Source organism: Odocoileus virginianus, chromosome 9 (assembly GCF_023699985.2).
Source record: "Odocoileus virginianus isolate 20LAN1187 ecotype Illinois chromosome 9, Ovbor_1.2, whole genome shotgun sequence".
NCBI lineage: Eukaryota > Metazoa > Chordata > Mammalia > Artiodactyla > Cervidae > Odocoileus > Odocoileus virginianus.
In genome coordinates this window covers 28544112-28559696 of record NC_069682.1, presented here as the reverse complement: position 1 = coordinate 28559696, position 15585 = coordinate 28544112, and the positions used below count along the sequence as shown (strand labels likewise).

The window sequence follows — 15585 nt, the reverse complement described above, 5'->3', positions numbered from 1 at the left end:
TATGGACATGAGTTTGAGTAAACTCCGGGAGTTGGTGATGGGCAGGGAGGCCTGGTGTGCTGTGATTCATGGGGTCGCAAAGAGTTGGACACGACTGAGTGACTGAACTGAAGGAATGTAGAGGAAAAAAAGTTTGTCCTTTTCTCCTCCTCGAGAATTCCAGACCCCTATCTCCACTTTGAGAGCCCCAGACCCCGTTCTCCTTCTTGGGAACCCTGCACTTAACCATCAATCAGCCTAGGAATTGACTCAATGTCATTGCTTTAGTGTGCGGTTCTCTCATGGCAGGTGATGTGGAAAATCTTTTCATATATTTGTTTGCCATCTGTTTATCTTCTTTGTGGTGTCTATTAAGGTCTTTGGCCTATTTTTTTTTAAGTAAAGTATTTTGTGTAGGTTTTCTTTTCTGTTATGCTTTAAATAAAATTATTTTTTATTGAAATATAATTGATGTACAATAGTTGTTTCAGATGTAGTGCTTTGTGACTTGATACTTGCATATAGTATGAATTTTGGGCCATTTTTTAATTGGGTTATTTGCTTTCTTATTGTTGAATTTAAAATTTCTTGGTGTATTTTACAAAGATGTCCTATATCAGATATGTGTTTTGCAAGAACTTCTGTCTCAGTCTGTGGCTCTCCTTTCCATTTTATTAACATTGTCTTTTACAGAGAAGTGTTTTTAATTTTAATAAATTCCTAGCCAGTTAACACACCTTTTTTCTTTCTTTTCCTGATAATGCTTTTAGTGTTGTATCTAAGACATCATTACCAGGTCAAGGACTGCCTAGATTTTCCCTCTAGCACTTTATTCTTTTACATTTTACATTTAAGAGAGTGAATCACTTTGAGTTAATATTTCTCAGAGTTAAAAGTTCTGTGGCTAGGTTCTTTCTTCTTTTTTCTCCTTATGTAGATGTCAAGTTCCAGCCATTGGTTGAAAACATTGTCTTTTTCCCATTGAGTTTCCTTCGCTCCCTTGTCAGAGACCTGTTGACTGTATCTGTGCGAGTCTGCTTCTTGCCTCTCTAATGTTTCATTGGTCTATTTGTTTTTTTCACCCATTGTTGGCTGTGGCTATATATAGTAAGTTTTGTGTTGGGACACGACAATTTTCTGAATTTTTCTTTTTCAGTATTTTATTGGCTACTTGGAGCCTTTTGCCTTTCCATATCACTTTTAGGGTCAGTTTGTCGACATTCATGAAATAAATGTGCTGTGATTTTCCTTGGGGTTGGTTGCCCTGACTCTGTAGACCAAGTTAGAAAGAATTGATTGGCCAGGGTGGTTCCAGTCCTCTCATCACAGGTCTGGCTGCCCTGGCTGCCAGCCTCCAGAAGTCGTCTCATCAACATAACAAAGCTTCCTTGCTCTGTCACTTAGGAGATTCCACAGGCCAAGTGCCTGGTACCTGTGCTGGTTCATGGCCTGAGGATTGGGGGCCCCTGGCTTAAAGAATTTTAAAAGTGTTTTCTCCTTCACAGCACAGCCTAGGATGAGTGTTGTAGGTCAGCGAGCATCTCTGTTCCTGGTAGCCTTCAAGGATCTCCACTTCCTTCTATTCCTTTCTCCGTGCCACACAGGGTGTTGTCCGCATCTGCTGGCTCAGAGCTGGGCAGCCAGCACTCAGAGGTCTTAGCAAAACTGCTGCCTTGAGGGTCTCGGTCTGGAAGGGGCATGTGTTGCTTCCACTCAGGGTCCCTCGGTAAGAACCCACCACCCAGGAACTTGTGTCTTTCATGCTCATCTTTGATGCTCATCAGATATAGCCCTCAGGTCAGTATCCCTAATCATGTTGAGTGTCTGAAACGTGTACACTGGTAGATTGCTCAGGCGCACTCAAGAGGATAATATCACCAGTGAAAGTGTTAGTCATTCGATTGTGTCCCACTCTTTGCAATCCCATGGACTGTAGCCCACCAGGTTCTTCTGTCCATGAGATTCTCTAGGCAAGAATACTGGAGTGGGTAGCCGTTTCTTTCCAGGGGATCTTCCCAACCCAGGGATTGAACCAGGGTCTCCTGCATTGCAGGCAAGTTCTTTACCATTCGAGCTACCAGGGAAGCCTAATCACCAGAGTTGTGCCTATTGATAGTAGATTAAAGTTTGGGCCCTTTTACTTGGAAGTCAGATTTAACTGAAGACTCATAATTTATTTCTTGGAGTATTGTTAGTGTGTTATCCTGTTTTCTTTGGTGTAAAGCCTTGCTGTCCAGAAGTCTAATGATGTGATTTTATTTTCTTCTGTCTTTTTTTCCTAGATGCTGGAAAGATTTCTTTTTTTACTTCAAGTCCAGGTGTTATCTTTTGGACATCTTAAAATGATATACAGTCTTCTCTTTGTGGGTATTTGCTGGATTTGTTTGGCTTGTAGAAAAGTACAGTCAGAGTTAATCAGATTCTCGTTTGGAGACGACTTGTAAAGAATCTTCTCTGTTTACTAGAGATGAAACTGTGAGCAGGCTGCCTAACCTCTCTGGATCTCATTTCCCTCACCCAAAATTGGGAGGGAGGCAGAGAATAATAGTGCTGTATCTGTTAGGGTTATTGTGAGGAATGAAAGTGGAAAGTGAAAGTGAAGTCACTCAGTCGTGTCTGACTCTTTGCGACCCCGTGGACTATACCTACCAGGCTCCTCCGTCGAGGGGATTTCCCAGGCAAGAGTACCGGAGTGGGGTACCATTGCCTTCTCCAGGGGATCTTCCCGACTCAGGGATCAAACCTGGGTCTCCCACATTGCAGGCAGATGCTTTACCCTCTAAGCCACCAGGGGAAGCCCTATTCCTACTGTGATGAATAAATGAGGTAATAAAATTCTTAGAAACATGGCAGCCACATGTTAAGTGTTTGGTAAACATTATTGTTGTGACTACTTTAACATTTTTGATTCTTATAAGTGGTGATTCAGTGCCCAGCGTAACATATTGATATAGGAGGTATGGTGGCTCAGTCGGAGGAGGGATCCGCCTGTAATGCAGGAAAACCAGATTCGATCCCTGGGTTGGGAAGATCCCCTGGAGAAGGAAATGGCAGCCCACTCCAGTATTCTTGCCTGGGAAATCCCATGGACGGAGAAGTCTGAAAAAAACCTTCCAACATTTCCTTTTTTTTTTCATGTTTTTTTTTTTTTTCATTTATTTTTATTAGTTGGAGGCTAATCACTTTACAATACCGCAGTGGGTCTTGTCATACATTAAAGACAGAAATATAGATCAATGGAACAGACTAGAAAGCCCAGAGATAAATCCACAAACCTATGGACACCTTATCTTCGACAAAGGAGGCAAGGATATACAATGGAAAAAAGACAACCTCTTTAACAAGTGGTGCTGGGAAAACTGGTGAACCACTTGTAAAAGAATGAAACTAGAACACTTTCTAACACCATACACAAAAATAAACTCAAAATGGATTAAAGATCTAAATGTAAGACCAGAAACTATAAAACTCCTAGAGGAGAATGTAGGCAAAACACTCTCAGACATAAATCACAGCAGGATCCTCTATGACCCACCTCCCAGAATATTGGAAATAAAACCAACATTTCCTTTTAATGGGAGTTTGTAATCAGCTTACCTCCTTATGGTGCTGCTAATCTGCCTGTATCACAGGTCTTTTTTTTGTTATTTTTTTGAGATGAAGAAAGGAAATTTATTTTTTTAAATTTTTAAATATTTGTTGAAGTATAGTTGCTTTACAGTGTTGTGTTCGCTTCTGCTGTATAGCCGAGTGAATCGGCTGTGTGTACACATACATCCCGTCCCTCTGGGACTGCCTTCCCGCCCCAGTCACAGCCCTGAGGAGGCTTCCCTGTGCTACACGGTAGGTCCTCATTAGTTGTCTCGTTTCTACGTAGTGTCCGCAGTGTGTGTGTCAGCCCCACGCTCCCAGTTCATCCCACCCCCGCGTCCCCCTTGCTGTCCATAGATGTGTTACCCTCTTTCTGAGTTACCTCACTCTGTATGACAGTCTCTGGGTCCATTTACGTCTCTCCAGATGAGCCAGTTTCGTTCCTTTCTATGACTAATACACCGCTGAACAACCCACACGTCCACCGGGGAAGGATGAATAAAGGTGTGGCATGTGTATACAATGTGTTTTTGTTACCTCCCCTCATTATAGACCTCCCTGGTGGCTCAGATGGTCAAGTGTCTGCCTACAATGCGGGAGACCCGGGTTCGATCCCTGGGTTGGGAAGATCGTCTGGAGAAGGAAATGGCAACCCCCTCCAGTATTCCTGCCTGGAAAATCCCATGGACAGAGGAGCCTGGTAGGCTACAGCCCATGGGGTCACAAAGAGTCGGCCATGACTGAGCAACTTCACTTTCACTTTTCTTGTTATAGAGTAAACTTCTTGAGGACAGTAACTGTGTCTTCACACATTTTCTATGTCTGTCAACACCAACCAAATACAGTGCCTTGCAAACAGTCTGTAATTCACAGAGCATTTATTCATATCACCCTACACATCCCCTGTGAGCAGTAAATAACTGTGTACTTGTATTTTCCTCTTTAATTCTCCTGGGCATTTTTAGAATTTAAAGTTCGTCTTTGTTCCTGAAGGAGAGACGTAAGGTGATGTGTTTGGACCGGAAGCATGTTGGTTCTGCCTTGTCAGTAACACAGTGCTCTGGGTCTAGCATCTTTTGACTTAATGTCCCTGTAGACACAGAAGCCTCAGTCAGTGACCAGCTTATGGGGATTCTCAGTACATGTGAATTCTCTGCTCTTATTTATGTATAGAATGAGATGTCACATTTTAAAAATCATCAGATATGATAAATTGCTTTCTGTTGAGTGAAAAAGCAAGTCATTGTGGTTGAGGGACCCTTTCTCCGCAAATAGGACTCAGTCATGTAACCAGTTTTGAAAACTTGCTACAAAAACACTTCTACCTCACCACAATATTTAGTTGCAAAGTCAAGGAAAACTTTTATACCATGGATTTTTTTTTTCTGAAGTTTTAAATTATGAACAAAATTCAAAGAAATACTTTTTAAGATTCTGGGTGTGTGGATGAATATGATATTTGTACTATATCTTGGTATCAAATATTTTATTGTCTGTCTTCACTTAAATATATCGTCAGAAGCTGCATATTTAAGAAGATCTGAATCTACATCCTTCTGCCAGGGGTGAAATAACTTTAGCATGTGACCCGGGCAGGCATTTTAATCACACATTGTGGAGACTTGGGATCCAAAGTGGTCAGAACAGCCTTTTGAACCATCCTGTATTTTCAGTTCAAATGAATTCTTTTCCGTCAACCACTTTGGGAGGAATAGAGTGTACTGTTTGCAGTGTAATCTACAGAGTTGCACTGAACTTGAAGGTTGTCCCCCTGGAATTGTAAAACAAGTCAAAAGTGACCCTCTCTGAGCATCTCAAGGAGGGTACAGCTGTTCTCCCAATGCAGTATTTGATCCCCCAAGAGTCGTCGAAAAGAGGTAGACTATTTGTCTTCTGATGGTAGCTGTATTTTTCTGATTGCTTCTCTGGGGAATGCAGCCGGTGAAATGAGCTGATGGTTACAGTCCAGTTTTTGGTGACCAGTGTTCCAGAATTGTTCTTTAGGAATCAGCCAATGAAAGCCGCTCAGTTGTGTCCGACTCTTTGCAACCCCATGAACTGTACATACAGTCCATGGAATTCTCCAGGCCAGAATACTGGAGGGGGTAGCTGTTTACTTCACCAGGGGATCTTCCCAACCCAGGGATTGAACCCAGATCTGCTGTGTTGGGGGTGGATTCTTTACCAACTGAGCCACCAGGGAAGCCCTCTAAGAATACTAGAGTGGGTAGCCTATCCCTTTTCCAGCGGATCTTCCTGACCCAGGAGTCGAATCAGGGTCTCCTGCATTGCAAGCAGATGCCTTACCAGCTCGGCTACTGAGAGACCCAGTTCTGGCCTTCGACAGGATGGCAGAAACTTTCAAGTCCCATGTCACTGCATGCCTTTCCAAGTATCATTCCCGTTAGGCTGTGTTTTTTCCTCTGGATATAAATGTCATTCTGTGAAGCTGGAACTTTTTAAACCTTTCTAAAGTGCCACCAGAGGAATAATTTGCTTCTGATTTGCCAGACTGAAAGCTGGAGAGGCAGTTTCCAGTGTGGCACATCTTTGTGATTTGTTGGATTGTTTTGAAAGCAGGTCTGCCATGTCATCATCTGGTGCTGTAGATTTCCTCCTGCTCATTTTTCTCTTGCGCTGTCTACTAGATGATGAAGGGAAAAAAGCTGAACCTATTTGAAATAATATCTGCTTCCATGCATTATCCAGACATGATGATTCTTTTTCTAGGAGTGTTGGCTGGTCCTTTGATTGTTCTGAGTCTAGTCCATTGTAATGCTGGCTGGCCCACCCAGTCCTGTACCTTCCCTGTTTTTCATTTCTTCACTTGGATAAGGCTAGAACTGCTTCCACGCGTATAAAATAGTAGTCTCTTTTGTACATAGTAGTGTATACATGTCAGTCCTAATTGCCCATTCATCACACCCTGCCTCTCCCCCTTGGTGTCCATATGTGTGTTGTCTACGTCTGACATTACTTCTCAGAGATCTCCGCGGAAGACACCATCGCCACGCTGAATGTGCCTGGTAAATGTCCAGTCCATGAGTGCCTGAAGGGGTCTCTCATGGAAGTTACTGAAACAGCCGGTTTTTCTTTGACCATTTAGCATTTTCTGGCCAGTTCATCCTTGGCTGGAGAATAAACCATCATCACACATACACATACACACACACACACACCCCACACACACACACACCACCAGCTAGCTCACCCTTCTCCACCCCCTTCACCTTCAGACAACCCTCTCCTCACAATTTTCTTCCCCACGTGTTCATTTTGGCCTGATAACAGTGTTCACCCACATTACATTTCTTTTTTTTTTTAATTTGCTCTTGTTTTTATTTTATATTGGAGTATAGTTGATTAACAAAGGTGCTAGTTTCAGGTGTAGAGCAGAGTGATTCAGTTATACATATACACATATATCCACTCTTATTTGGATCCTTCTCCCATATAGGTCATTACGGAGTATTGAATAGAGTTCCCTGTGCCATACAGTAGGTCCTTATTAGTTATCATTTTATAGTAGTAGCATGTATATAATCAGTCCCAATCTCCCAATTTTTCCTTTCCTACCCACATACCATTTCTAAAGGCTCGAGACAGAATGAGAGCCAGGGCACGGCAGCATTAACAGTGTATGCCAGCACATTTTCTCCGTTATTTAGTTGACTTTTGGAAGTCTATTCTACTTTGAAAATGCCTGGGCAAAACACAGTTCAACACTGCTTTAGGACCTTTAATAACAGTTTGTCGTCCTTGTTCTGGTGCCACTGCTTCCAGACAGTATATGGCTAGCAGGACCTGAAGCTAGGATATTCCTGCATGGGGAGATTTCCTGGTGTGTGAGTAAGTAGCAGGGCAGGCCAGTGGGGAGACCTGATTCCATGTTGCCCACATGATTGACTAGGGTGGCTTTGGTACTTTTAAATAACCCATTCTATGTTGGTAGACCTTCTCTCCCTTCTTTTTAGCCAGTGCAGTGTCAGTATAAGACCCGCAATGGACTCTGCGTGGCCAAGTGGGTGGGAGTGGCAGCTGCTTGAATACATGTCTGGCTCTTTGGTCTTTGCCTGTCACAGGCTCTGTGATTGATTCTGAGATTTCCATTCTGTCCAACTTAACTGCCCTCCCAGTGGACCCAGCCCAGAGTCTGTTGTTGCCCTAAATATTTCCTCAAAGGTCTTTCATTAACTTTGCCTTTTCTGTTCTAATTTTTCTCCTTCTTATTTAATATGTAGCCCTGTAGCAATAATGAGAAAGAAAAATACATCTATTAATAGTAATGTGATCAGGTGAAGCAACACATACATTTCTCTATTGGAAAAAAAAAAGAACTTTCAAACTTCATTTTCTCTCCTGCTAAAATGCTTGCATAATAGAAAAGACAATGAATGGGTTGAAAAAAACCCAACTTTCTCTTATTAAATATTTCATTATGAATGTTAGCTGGGAGAAGAGCAAAGTTTTTTTCTTCTTAATTAAGGTAGTTGTGATATTTTAGGAAAAATTAAGGCAGGATATTGGATTATCAGGGGTCTTTTTGGTAAGCAGAATTATTTCTGTGACACTCAAATGAAGTATTTGCATAGTGTGAGTGTCTGCTGGTTTTGGTTCATGCCATCTTTGTTGGTTTTAAAACCCCTAATTTTATCTTTTGCATTTAGGCATCACTGTATTATAAATGGAAGTGCAGTTTCTTAGAAGGGATTTTTTCCCCTCTCCATCTTCCTAAGGGGAATATAGACATGATGGCTAAGCTCAGGCAGCCCTTTTGGACTATGAGGTGGGATTCACACATTGGGAATGGCTGGGCAGCAAGAAACCAGCAACTCTGTACTGCCCGTGTGTAAGTGAGAGAAACTTCTGTGTAACTCCTGTTATTTCCAGTTTGTCCTCACATGACTCTGGCTGCTGTCTCAACTTACATTATCTATCAATCTATTTCTTCTGGTTTTATGTGAAGGCAGCTCTTGGCAATTTTTTGTTTTCATATCAGATTGTATGCCTCAGAGATTAAGGAATGCTGTATCTAGTGGACAGGAACAATCTTAACTCTTATAAATGTGTGCAAGATGCCATGCAGTGTCTAAAATCTAGCTTCTCATGCTAGAAGCGATCGTGGTAAAGTTTTAAAATTGTAAAATTGCTTCTTTGCTTTGCCTTTCTCTCCTTCATTCCCTAAAGAGTGAACCCTAAAGTCAGTAAGTTCAACAGGAAAAGAGACATATTCAAGGTTTGGGGGTAGGAGGGTGGGGGTGGGCATGGTGGTCCAGAGCCGGTCATGGAACTGTGAGTGGGGTGAGGAGAGCCTCTGTGCAGGGTAGGGAGCCTGGCTTGGGGGGTCTGAGCCCGAGCGGGATCAGGTTGAGGAAGGTAGGCGAGCAGGTGAGGAGGTTGAGTTGGACAGGTGTCCAGGTAGGAAGAAAGGGGGTGATGGATTACTACATTAATACATAGGTTGCATAGTTGAAAGAACCCAGAAGGTTCCACAGAGCCCACTCACCCAGGGAGTTTATAAAGGCACAGAACATATCTTAGCAGGGATAAGAAAGCACAGGTGACCATCAGGGGCCCTGGAGGCTTACTGGCACAGTCTACCACCCTTCCCTGCCCCAGGGTCGTTTCTTAGTTGCTTAGGACATACTTTGTCTCCAGATGTGAACTTTCAAGACATATCCAAGAAGTCTGGGTGTTGGGAAGGCTTGGACTGAGATCTCCAGCACCGTCTCTTGTGTGCGACTGGTCAGGCATCTGCAGCCAAGTGTAAGCCAATGCCCTGCATATCCCTGGATGTGTGAACAAGCTGGTCCTAGAGCCTCCAAGGTCTCTGCCACTTTGAACAGAATGTGACACGTCTCGAGCTTGCCTACTCATCTTTACCTTAACTCAGTGTCCCTACAGGTCAGCATAGAGCTGTCCACACCCAGATGTGAGATAACTCTGCTTCATGCAGTTACATGTAGGGGTACTGACTGCATACATAAGTAGCTTAAAGACAATGGAAACCAGAGTTCCCACTGTTAGAGAGGGAACTACAAACAGGAAAGGGAGAACACTAGAATGAACCATGCAGGGTTGTATTGAAATCACTCTATTGGTGTAACAGGAAACAGAGAACACTAGAATGAACCATGCAGGGTTGTATTGAAATCGCTCTATTGGTGTGAACTTGGGATTTTCAATAATATAGTGAGATCTGCACAGATGTGTGTTTTTTCTACTTCCATCACCTGAGAATACTGAGACCTCAAATAACAATGAGCACAGCTACTGCCCAGATTTTGGCTTCTAAGTACCATTTTCTGCACACACAAAAAAGAAGCAAAGCTCATTGGAGAAATGGCTGATAGATTCCAGGCCTATGGCAGTGAAAGCGCAAGGTGAGTTTGACTGTCTTGTGCCAAAGAGTAGAAGTGCTTAGAGAGTGAGGGGGACATTTCAGAAGGACCAGGCAGCCAGCTTGGATGGGGGATTCGCACCAGCCACATCGGGACCATCATAATCTGAACAAATGATGTAACCCATTGACTGAAATAGGAAACCACAAAGCCATACAAATGGAAGTAAAATGAATTCATGATTTCTCCACAGCAGCTTCATGGATGTCTTGGACTGGATGATTCTTTCTTGGGTGGGCTGCCTGGTGCATTTGTAGGATTTTAGCAGCAGCCCTGGGCCCTAGATGCTAGATGCCACCGCTTAGACCAGTGTTCGGCACTAGTGGTGCCTCAGATATAATAATTTGCCTGCAATGCAGGAGACCCAGGTTCGATCCCTGAGTTGGGACAATCCCCTGGAGATGGAAATGGCAACCCACTCCAGTATTCTTGCCTGGAGAATTCCTTGGAGAGCAGAGCCTGGCGGGCTGCAGTCCATGGGGTCACCAAGAGTCGGACACAGCTGAGCAATTAACACTAATGCAGCAGAAATCTGTGCCAGCTAATAGGATGCAGTGAGAAGATGACTGCATTTCCTCAGGATTCCTGCTAATGGTGCATAACCTGAGCTAATCAAGAATAAACAAAGGTCTCAATGCTCTGTGGTGACCCAAATGAAAGGAAATCTGAAAAAGAGGAGATACGTGGGCATGTCCAGCTCATTCACTTTGTTGTACAGCAGAAATGAACACAACACTGTAAGGCAACTATACACAAATAAATATAAAGGACAAAAAACCACATGGAGGACATAACACAAAGTACCTTGGCCTGTGTGCTTCACAATCTTCGTGGTCATGAAAGTCAAGGAAACAGTGACCCAGACTAAGACGTGACTTGAAGAGGCCTGGCAGCTACATGCATCATGGATTCTAAACTGGATCCATTTCTATTAAAGAACTGTTTGGGACATTTGGTGAAACTGGAGTGGGTGAGGGCTGAGGATCAGATGATAATGATGTACAGTGCAGGGGAATGTCTTTGTAGGAATACCCTAAAGCTTATGGGACATAAAGTTTATGAGTCAGGACAGAGAAATGGGTCTTTGTATTGTATTTTGAACTTTTCTGCAACTTTGTGCTAGTTGAATAAAAGAAAAACACTCAAAAGTTGCAGTTAGGGTGATGCATATTTTTTTTTAAGGATGCTGGGTTCCAATCCTGAGACTCTCTTTGAGAAAAAATATTTGTCTTAGTGTCCTTTGAAGGGAATAAAACTGTCATATTAAAATAAGGTCCTTATAGAAAGGATATTAGAAAAATTTCTAATGTTTCTTCAGGAATATATATCTATTTCACATTTAAAACTTTAATATATATTAAGTACACTATAATTAGTATAACTAGTATATAGTATATAATCATTTAGATTTATTTTATACATATAAATATACAATTTAATATAAATAAAAGGTAAATATATGTAATTTGTATATAAATGTAAATTTAACAAATAATAAATACATGGGTGTATATATATTATTTATGTCAGTATATATATATACATATATATATACACACCCACATAATAAATATATATAGCTTGCTCACCACAAAGTGAAGTTTTAGAACCCAAAGTAGAGGTTACTTTTTAACCCCCTCTGGCCTTTTTTTTTTTTTTTTTTTTAGTGAATTTGTATACATATTTTCTTTCTTGGTACTTGGAGAAACATTTTTCTTTTCTTTTTAAAAGGCAAATCTAGTCTTTTTCAGCAGTTTAAGCTTCCATGATCATATTCGAAACTGGTGAGCCATGTGCTGGTTCTTTGAAATGTCAGCCAAACTTGTTGAGAGGAACATGTGGAGGGCTTTTACTCTGGTCATCGAGAGCATGTAGGAGCATTTCGGGGTTGACAGTGACTCGGGAAGCAGTGGTCTGTCTGTGTTGATGGGATGGTTTTCTAAGCGTGGGCTGGGGAATTTTCCTCCCAGATTTCCTGACTGGTTCCCTTAGTGAGGTGGATTGTTGAGGCTGGACCAGCACTCCAGGTCCCTGAGCAGAGCTCACTGGCCCTGGTCCTGTTGGTTCCTGCGACGTTAATCCCGTTAGTGCTGAAATTCCATTAGCGCTCACTCACTGTTCTAATTGCATCATTTATTGGGTGGCTTTTCCTCACGCGGTTTAACATTGAACAGACAGCCTTCTGTGAATCCCTGCGTCTATTTTTATGAGTGGTAACACTCCAACCTGTGGAAAGAACTTAGCACGTTACTTTGCAGGAGCGTGAGTGTAATTTGGGTACATTAACTGACTGTGTTTTTTTCTTTTCTTTTCCAGTCACCCTGTCCCACATCACACAGCTGGTCCTCAGCCACAACAAGCTAACAAGTGAGTCAGCCATTGCTGTCCTCTGTTACACAATTTCTGACCTATAGGTAACGTGGTGGAACTGCTAATTCTTCTGTTTGCCTAGACAGTAATGACAAACGATTATTTGGGCAACGTGAAAGTGTACTGAGATGGCTCTAAGATACCTGAGCGTACCGTCTTCCTGTATTTTGTAGTTTTCTCTGTTTTGAGGAATTTTTCCTCAATTTTTCATGTGTGTAAATTGAAGGAAGACAGTGACATTGTTCCTCTAATAATGGTCCCCTTTGGGCATGCAAACTGCTGCAGTGAGTGGCCTGAAATGCTAAGACTTTCGTTATTATTTCACGCGGGGATAAAAAGCTTATCAAAAAAGTGTTGGAGGACTTCCCTGGTGGTTCAGTGGTTAAGACTTTACCTTCCAGTGCAGGGGGTGTGGGATTGATCCCTCATCAGGAGCCAGATCCCACTTGTCTCATGGCCAAAACACCAAAACATAAAACAAATAATATTGTAAAAAATTCAATAAAGACTTTTAAAAAAATGATCCACAACAAAAAGAAAATCTTTTTTTTTTTTTAAGTTGAATTTTTTTCAGAGCAAAACATTGTTAGCTTTCATTTATACTCTCTCCTCGAAGTATATTTCTCTGGGAAAGTATATTTCTCCTCAAAAGTACTTTCTCCTCAAAGTACATTTTCTCCAGGAAAATGTAATTATTGATTTCTTTCCCTGCTTGATGGGGGCGGGTGGGGAGCACAAAATTATAGAAGTGATAGAAATTTGCATCTGTGTTTTTCAAGTTCTTGAGTTTGATTTCCAAGGAAAATTGTCCCAGGCATTGGGAGTGGTACAATTAACGTATAGTAGGTTTCATACCTTTGGTAAAGTGTAATCTTGTGTGAATAACGTGGGCCATTTTATTCTCAGAGCTGTGGCTTAAAAGGTGTTAATGACGGGGGCCCACTGCCCCGGCTCCTGTCTAATTGATGGCCATGTCTTTGTGCTTCCTGTATTTCCTGCAGACTTGAATGCTTTTCTGATCATGTGGCAAGAATTTGTGAGGGAGCTTTCCGAGTTCGGTGAAACAGAGCAGAATGTGATGTTGAGGGATTTGTGTCATGAATTTATGTGTGTGTTGCGTTATATACAGCTTGAAGCAATGTCACAGAGCTGTTGATTATGGAGAATTAAGAGTGGCAGTGAGGGCCTCTCATGAGCAGGAGACAGGCAGATCAGTTCGTTTTTAGCAAAAAGCGAGGGCAGAGTGGCACTGTTGTCATGTTTGAGTATTGGGAGCCCCAGCAGCTGATAGTGAGGGTGACAAGTCACGTGTGATCATTACTGTAACAGGTAATATGCTGCCACTTTCATTGTTTTTGTAGCAAGTGGTCCTGCTCTCTCTCTGCTGAGACCCTAATCCCAGTTCTGAGGGGATTTGAAATTTGTTTTGTAGGGTGGACTGCATGATCTCTAAATTCCCCCAGATTTGGTGAGCAGAAATTTCTGATGCTCTCTCTGTCATTTAATTCATGAAAATATTTCCTAATTGCCAAGTTTACTACTGGTGTTCAATCTTGCATCGTCATCAGAGGGAAAAACAGTTCCCATTGAAAAAGGAAGCCAAACCTGTTTTGTTCCCATTATACCATTAATTGATTGGTTCCTTAAAAAGTCTTTCAGACAGTCATAGTTTTTCTTTTTATATATCCATAAAGAAATCTCTGGGACCAGGGTGTTAGTTTCTTTTCTAGACGTGCAGTGTAAGATTAATTTAGGGAGGCATAAACAGAGTTAAGTTGTGTCTGCTATTAAAGAGGTTTGCTGTGGATTCAAACTTTTTCTCCTCTTTCTAGCCCCCACCTCTTTTTTCCCCTTTTTTCCCATTTGAGACACTCTTGACCTAATCCAGTAAGCTCTAATTAATCGTCTTGATAAATTCTGTTTCAAGCCATTGTGAGTGGTGTCAGTGACGCCCGATCTGTTTCACTAAGGTCAAATTAGCATCTTTTACTATTTTTCTGGCATTTAAATGAATGGTTTCGCTATGGTTTTTCCAGTGTTTATAGCAAATATGTCCACTTGATGGAAAGATAAATATGCATTACGTGGAGGTGGGTGAGTCCAGCCTCCTGTCACTTTTCATTGTAATCAGTGTCTTTCACTTCCCGGGCTTTTTAATGGGGACTAGCTGACGGCACCACATTCAAACTGATGGGACTCAAAAGATAAACCCCTCAGCACTGCTTGTATCTTGCATCCTCATGTGCCAATTACACTTCTGATGTGTCCTCTCGTGTACCTGGGGGACGAATCACCTCACTCACGCTGGGACTTGATCTGGGGACAGCTCTCAACTCCAGGGCCGGAGTCGGTACCTTGGGGCTGTTGGAAGAACATGGCACTGAGCTGACCCGCTCTTCTGCTGGTGGTTTTGACAGATCAGCAGGTCCCCTCAGCATAGTAGGAGTGAGGCCACGAGAGAGAGGGGAAGGCAAGCTGATGACCCTCAAACTCCCAAGATTTTGTGAGCAGAAATTCTTAAAGTTTTTGACATGAGAATTTGTCAGGGTCTTTCAAAATTGTCTGTCTAATCACCGTCAGATTCCTCATTGGTACAGCGACACGATTGCCGTGTAACTCTGGGGGAGTGGGGTGGAGCTGGTGGGTTTTGGTGCAGTCACTGGGGTACTCTGCCGGTAACAACTCCTTCAGTCCTTACAATGTCTGCAGTGGATTAAAGGAGGTGGGAGGTGCTGGCGAGGGAGGTTTTTTTTTTTTTTTTTTTTTTTTTGCTGTGATTGGACAGGTGACTCTCTGGGCCGGGATGGAGGTGCTTGCTCTCCCAGGGGGAATGTTTGCAGAGTAAAGACGAGGCTCTGCCATCAGCCTCTCCTGCTCCTCCTCTCCTCCCTGCCTGCTCCACACGCTGCCCATCTTCCTCTTGGCCCCCCTGCCTGCCTTGGCAAACTGGAGATTTCTCTCCCCCAAATCCTGTTGTTCAGAGACTCTTTTTTTTTTTTTTTTTGATGTGGACCATTTTTAAAAGTCTTTATTGAATTTGTTACAATATTGCTTCTGTTTTATGTTTGGTTTTCTGGCCACAAGACACGTGTGATCTTAGTTACCCAACCAGGGATCGAACCTGCACTCCCTGCATTGGAAGGTGGAGTCTTAGCCACTGGACCTCTAGGGAAGTCTCATATTCAGAGATTCTTGGCACCAGCATGGCTCTCCCTTGTCCTCCTGTCACTTCCTGTTCCGTCCT

General features: G+C 42.5%; 1 protein-coding gene across 2 annotated transcripts in view; it reads left to right on the top strand.

Moving 5' to 3' along the window:
• The window catches only part of RSU1 (Ras suppressor protein 1), a 195073-nt gene that overhangs the window by 13619 nt on the left and 165869 nt on the right, over positions 1-15585 (top strand). Inside the window, exon 3 of one of the 2 annotated variants that reach the window (XM_020881258.2) lies at positions 12288-12338. The exons of the other annotated variant lie outside the window; for it this stretch is intronic. Coding sequence (XP_020736917.2) covers positions 12288-12338 — 51 coding nt within the window. The remainder of the gene's footprint in view (positions 1-12287; positions 12339-15585) is intronic. 2 annotated transcript variants of the gene reach the window in all.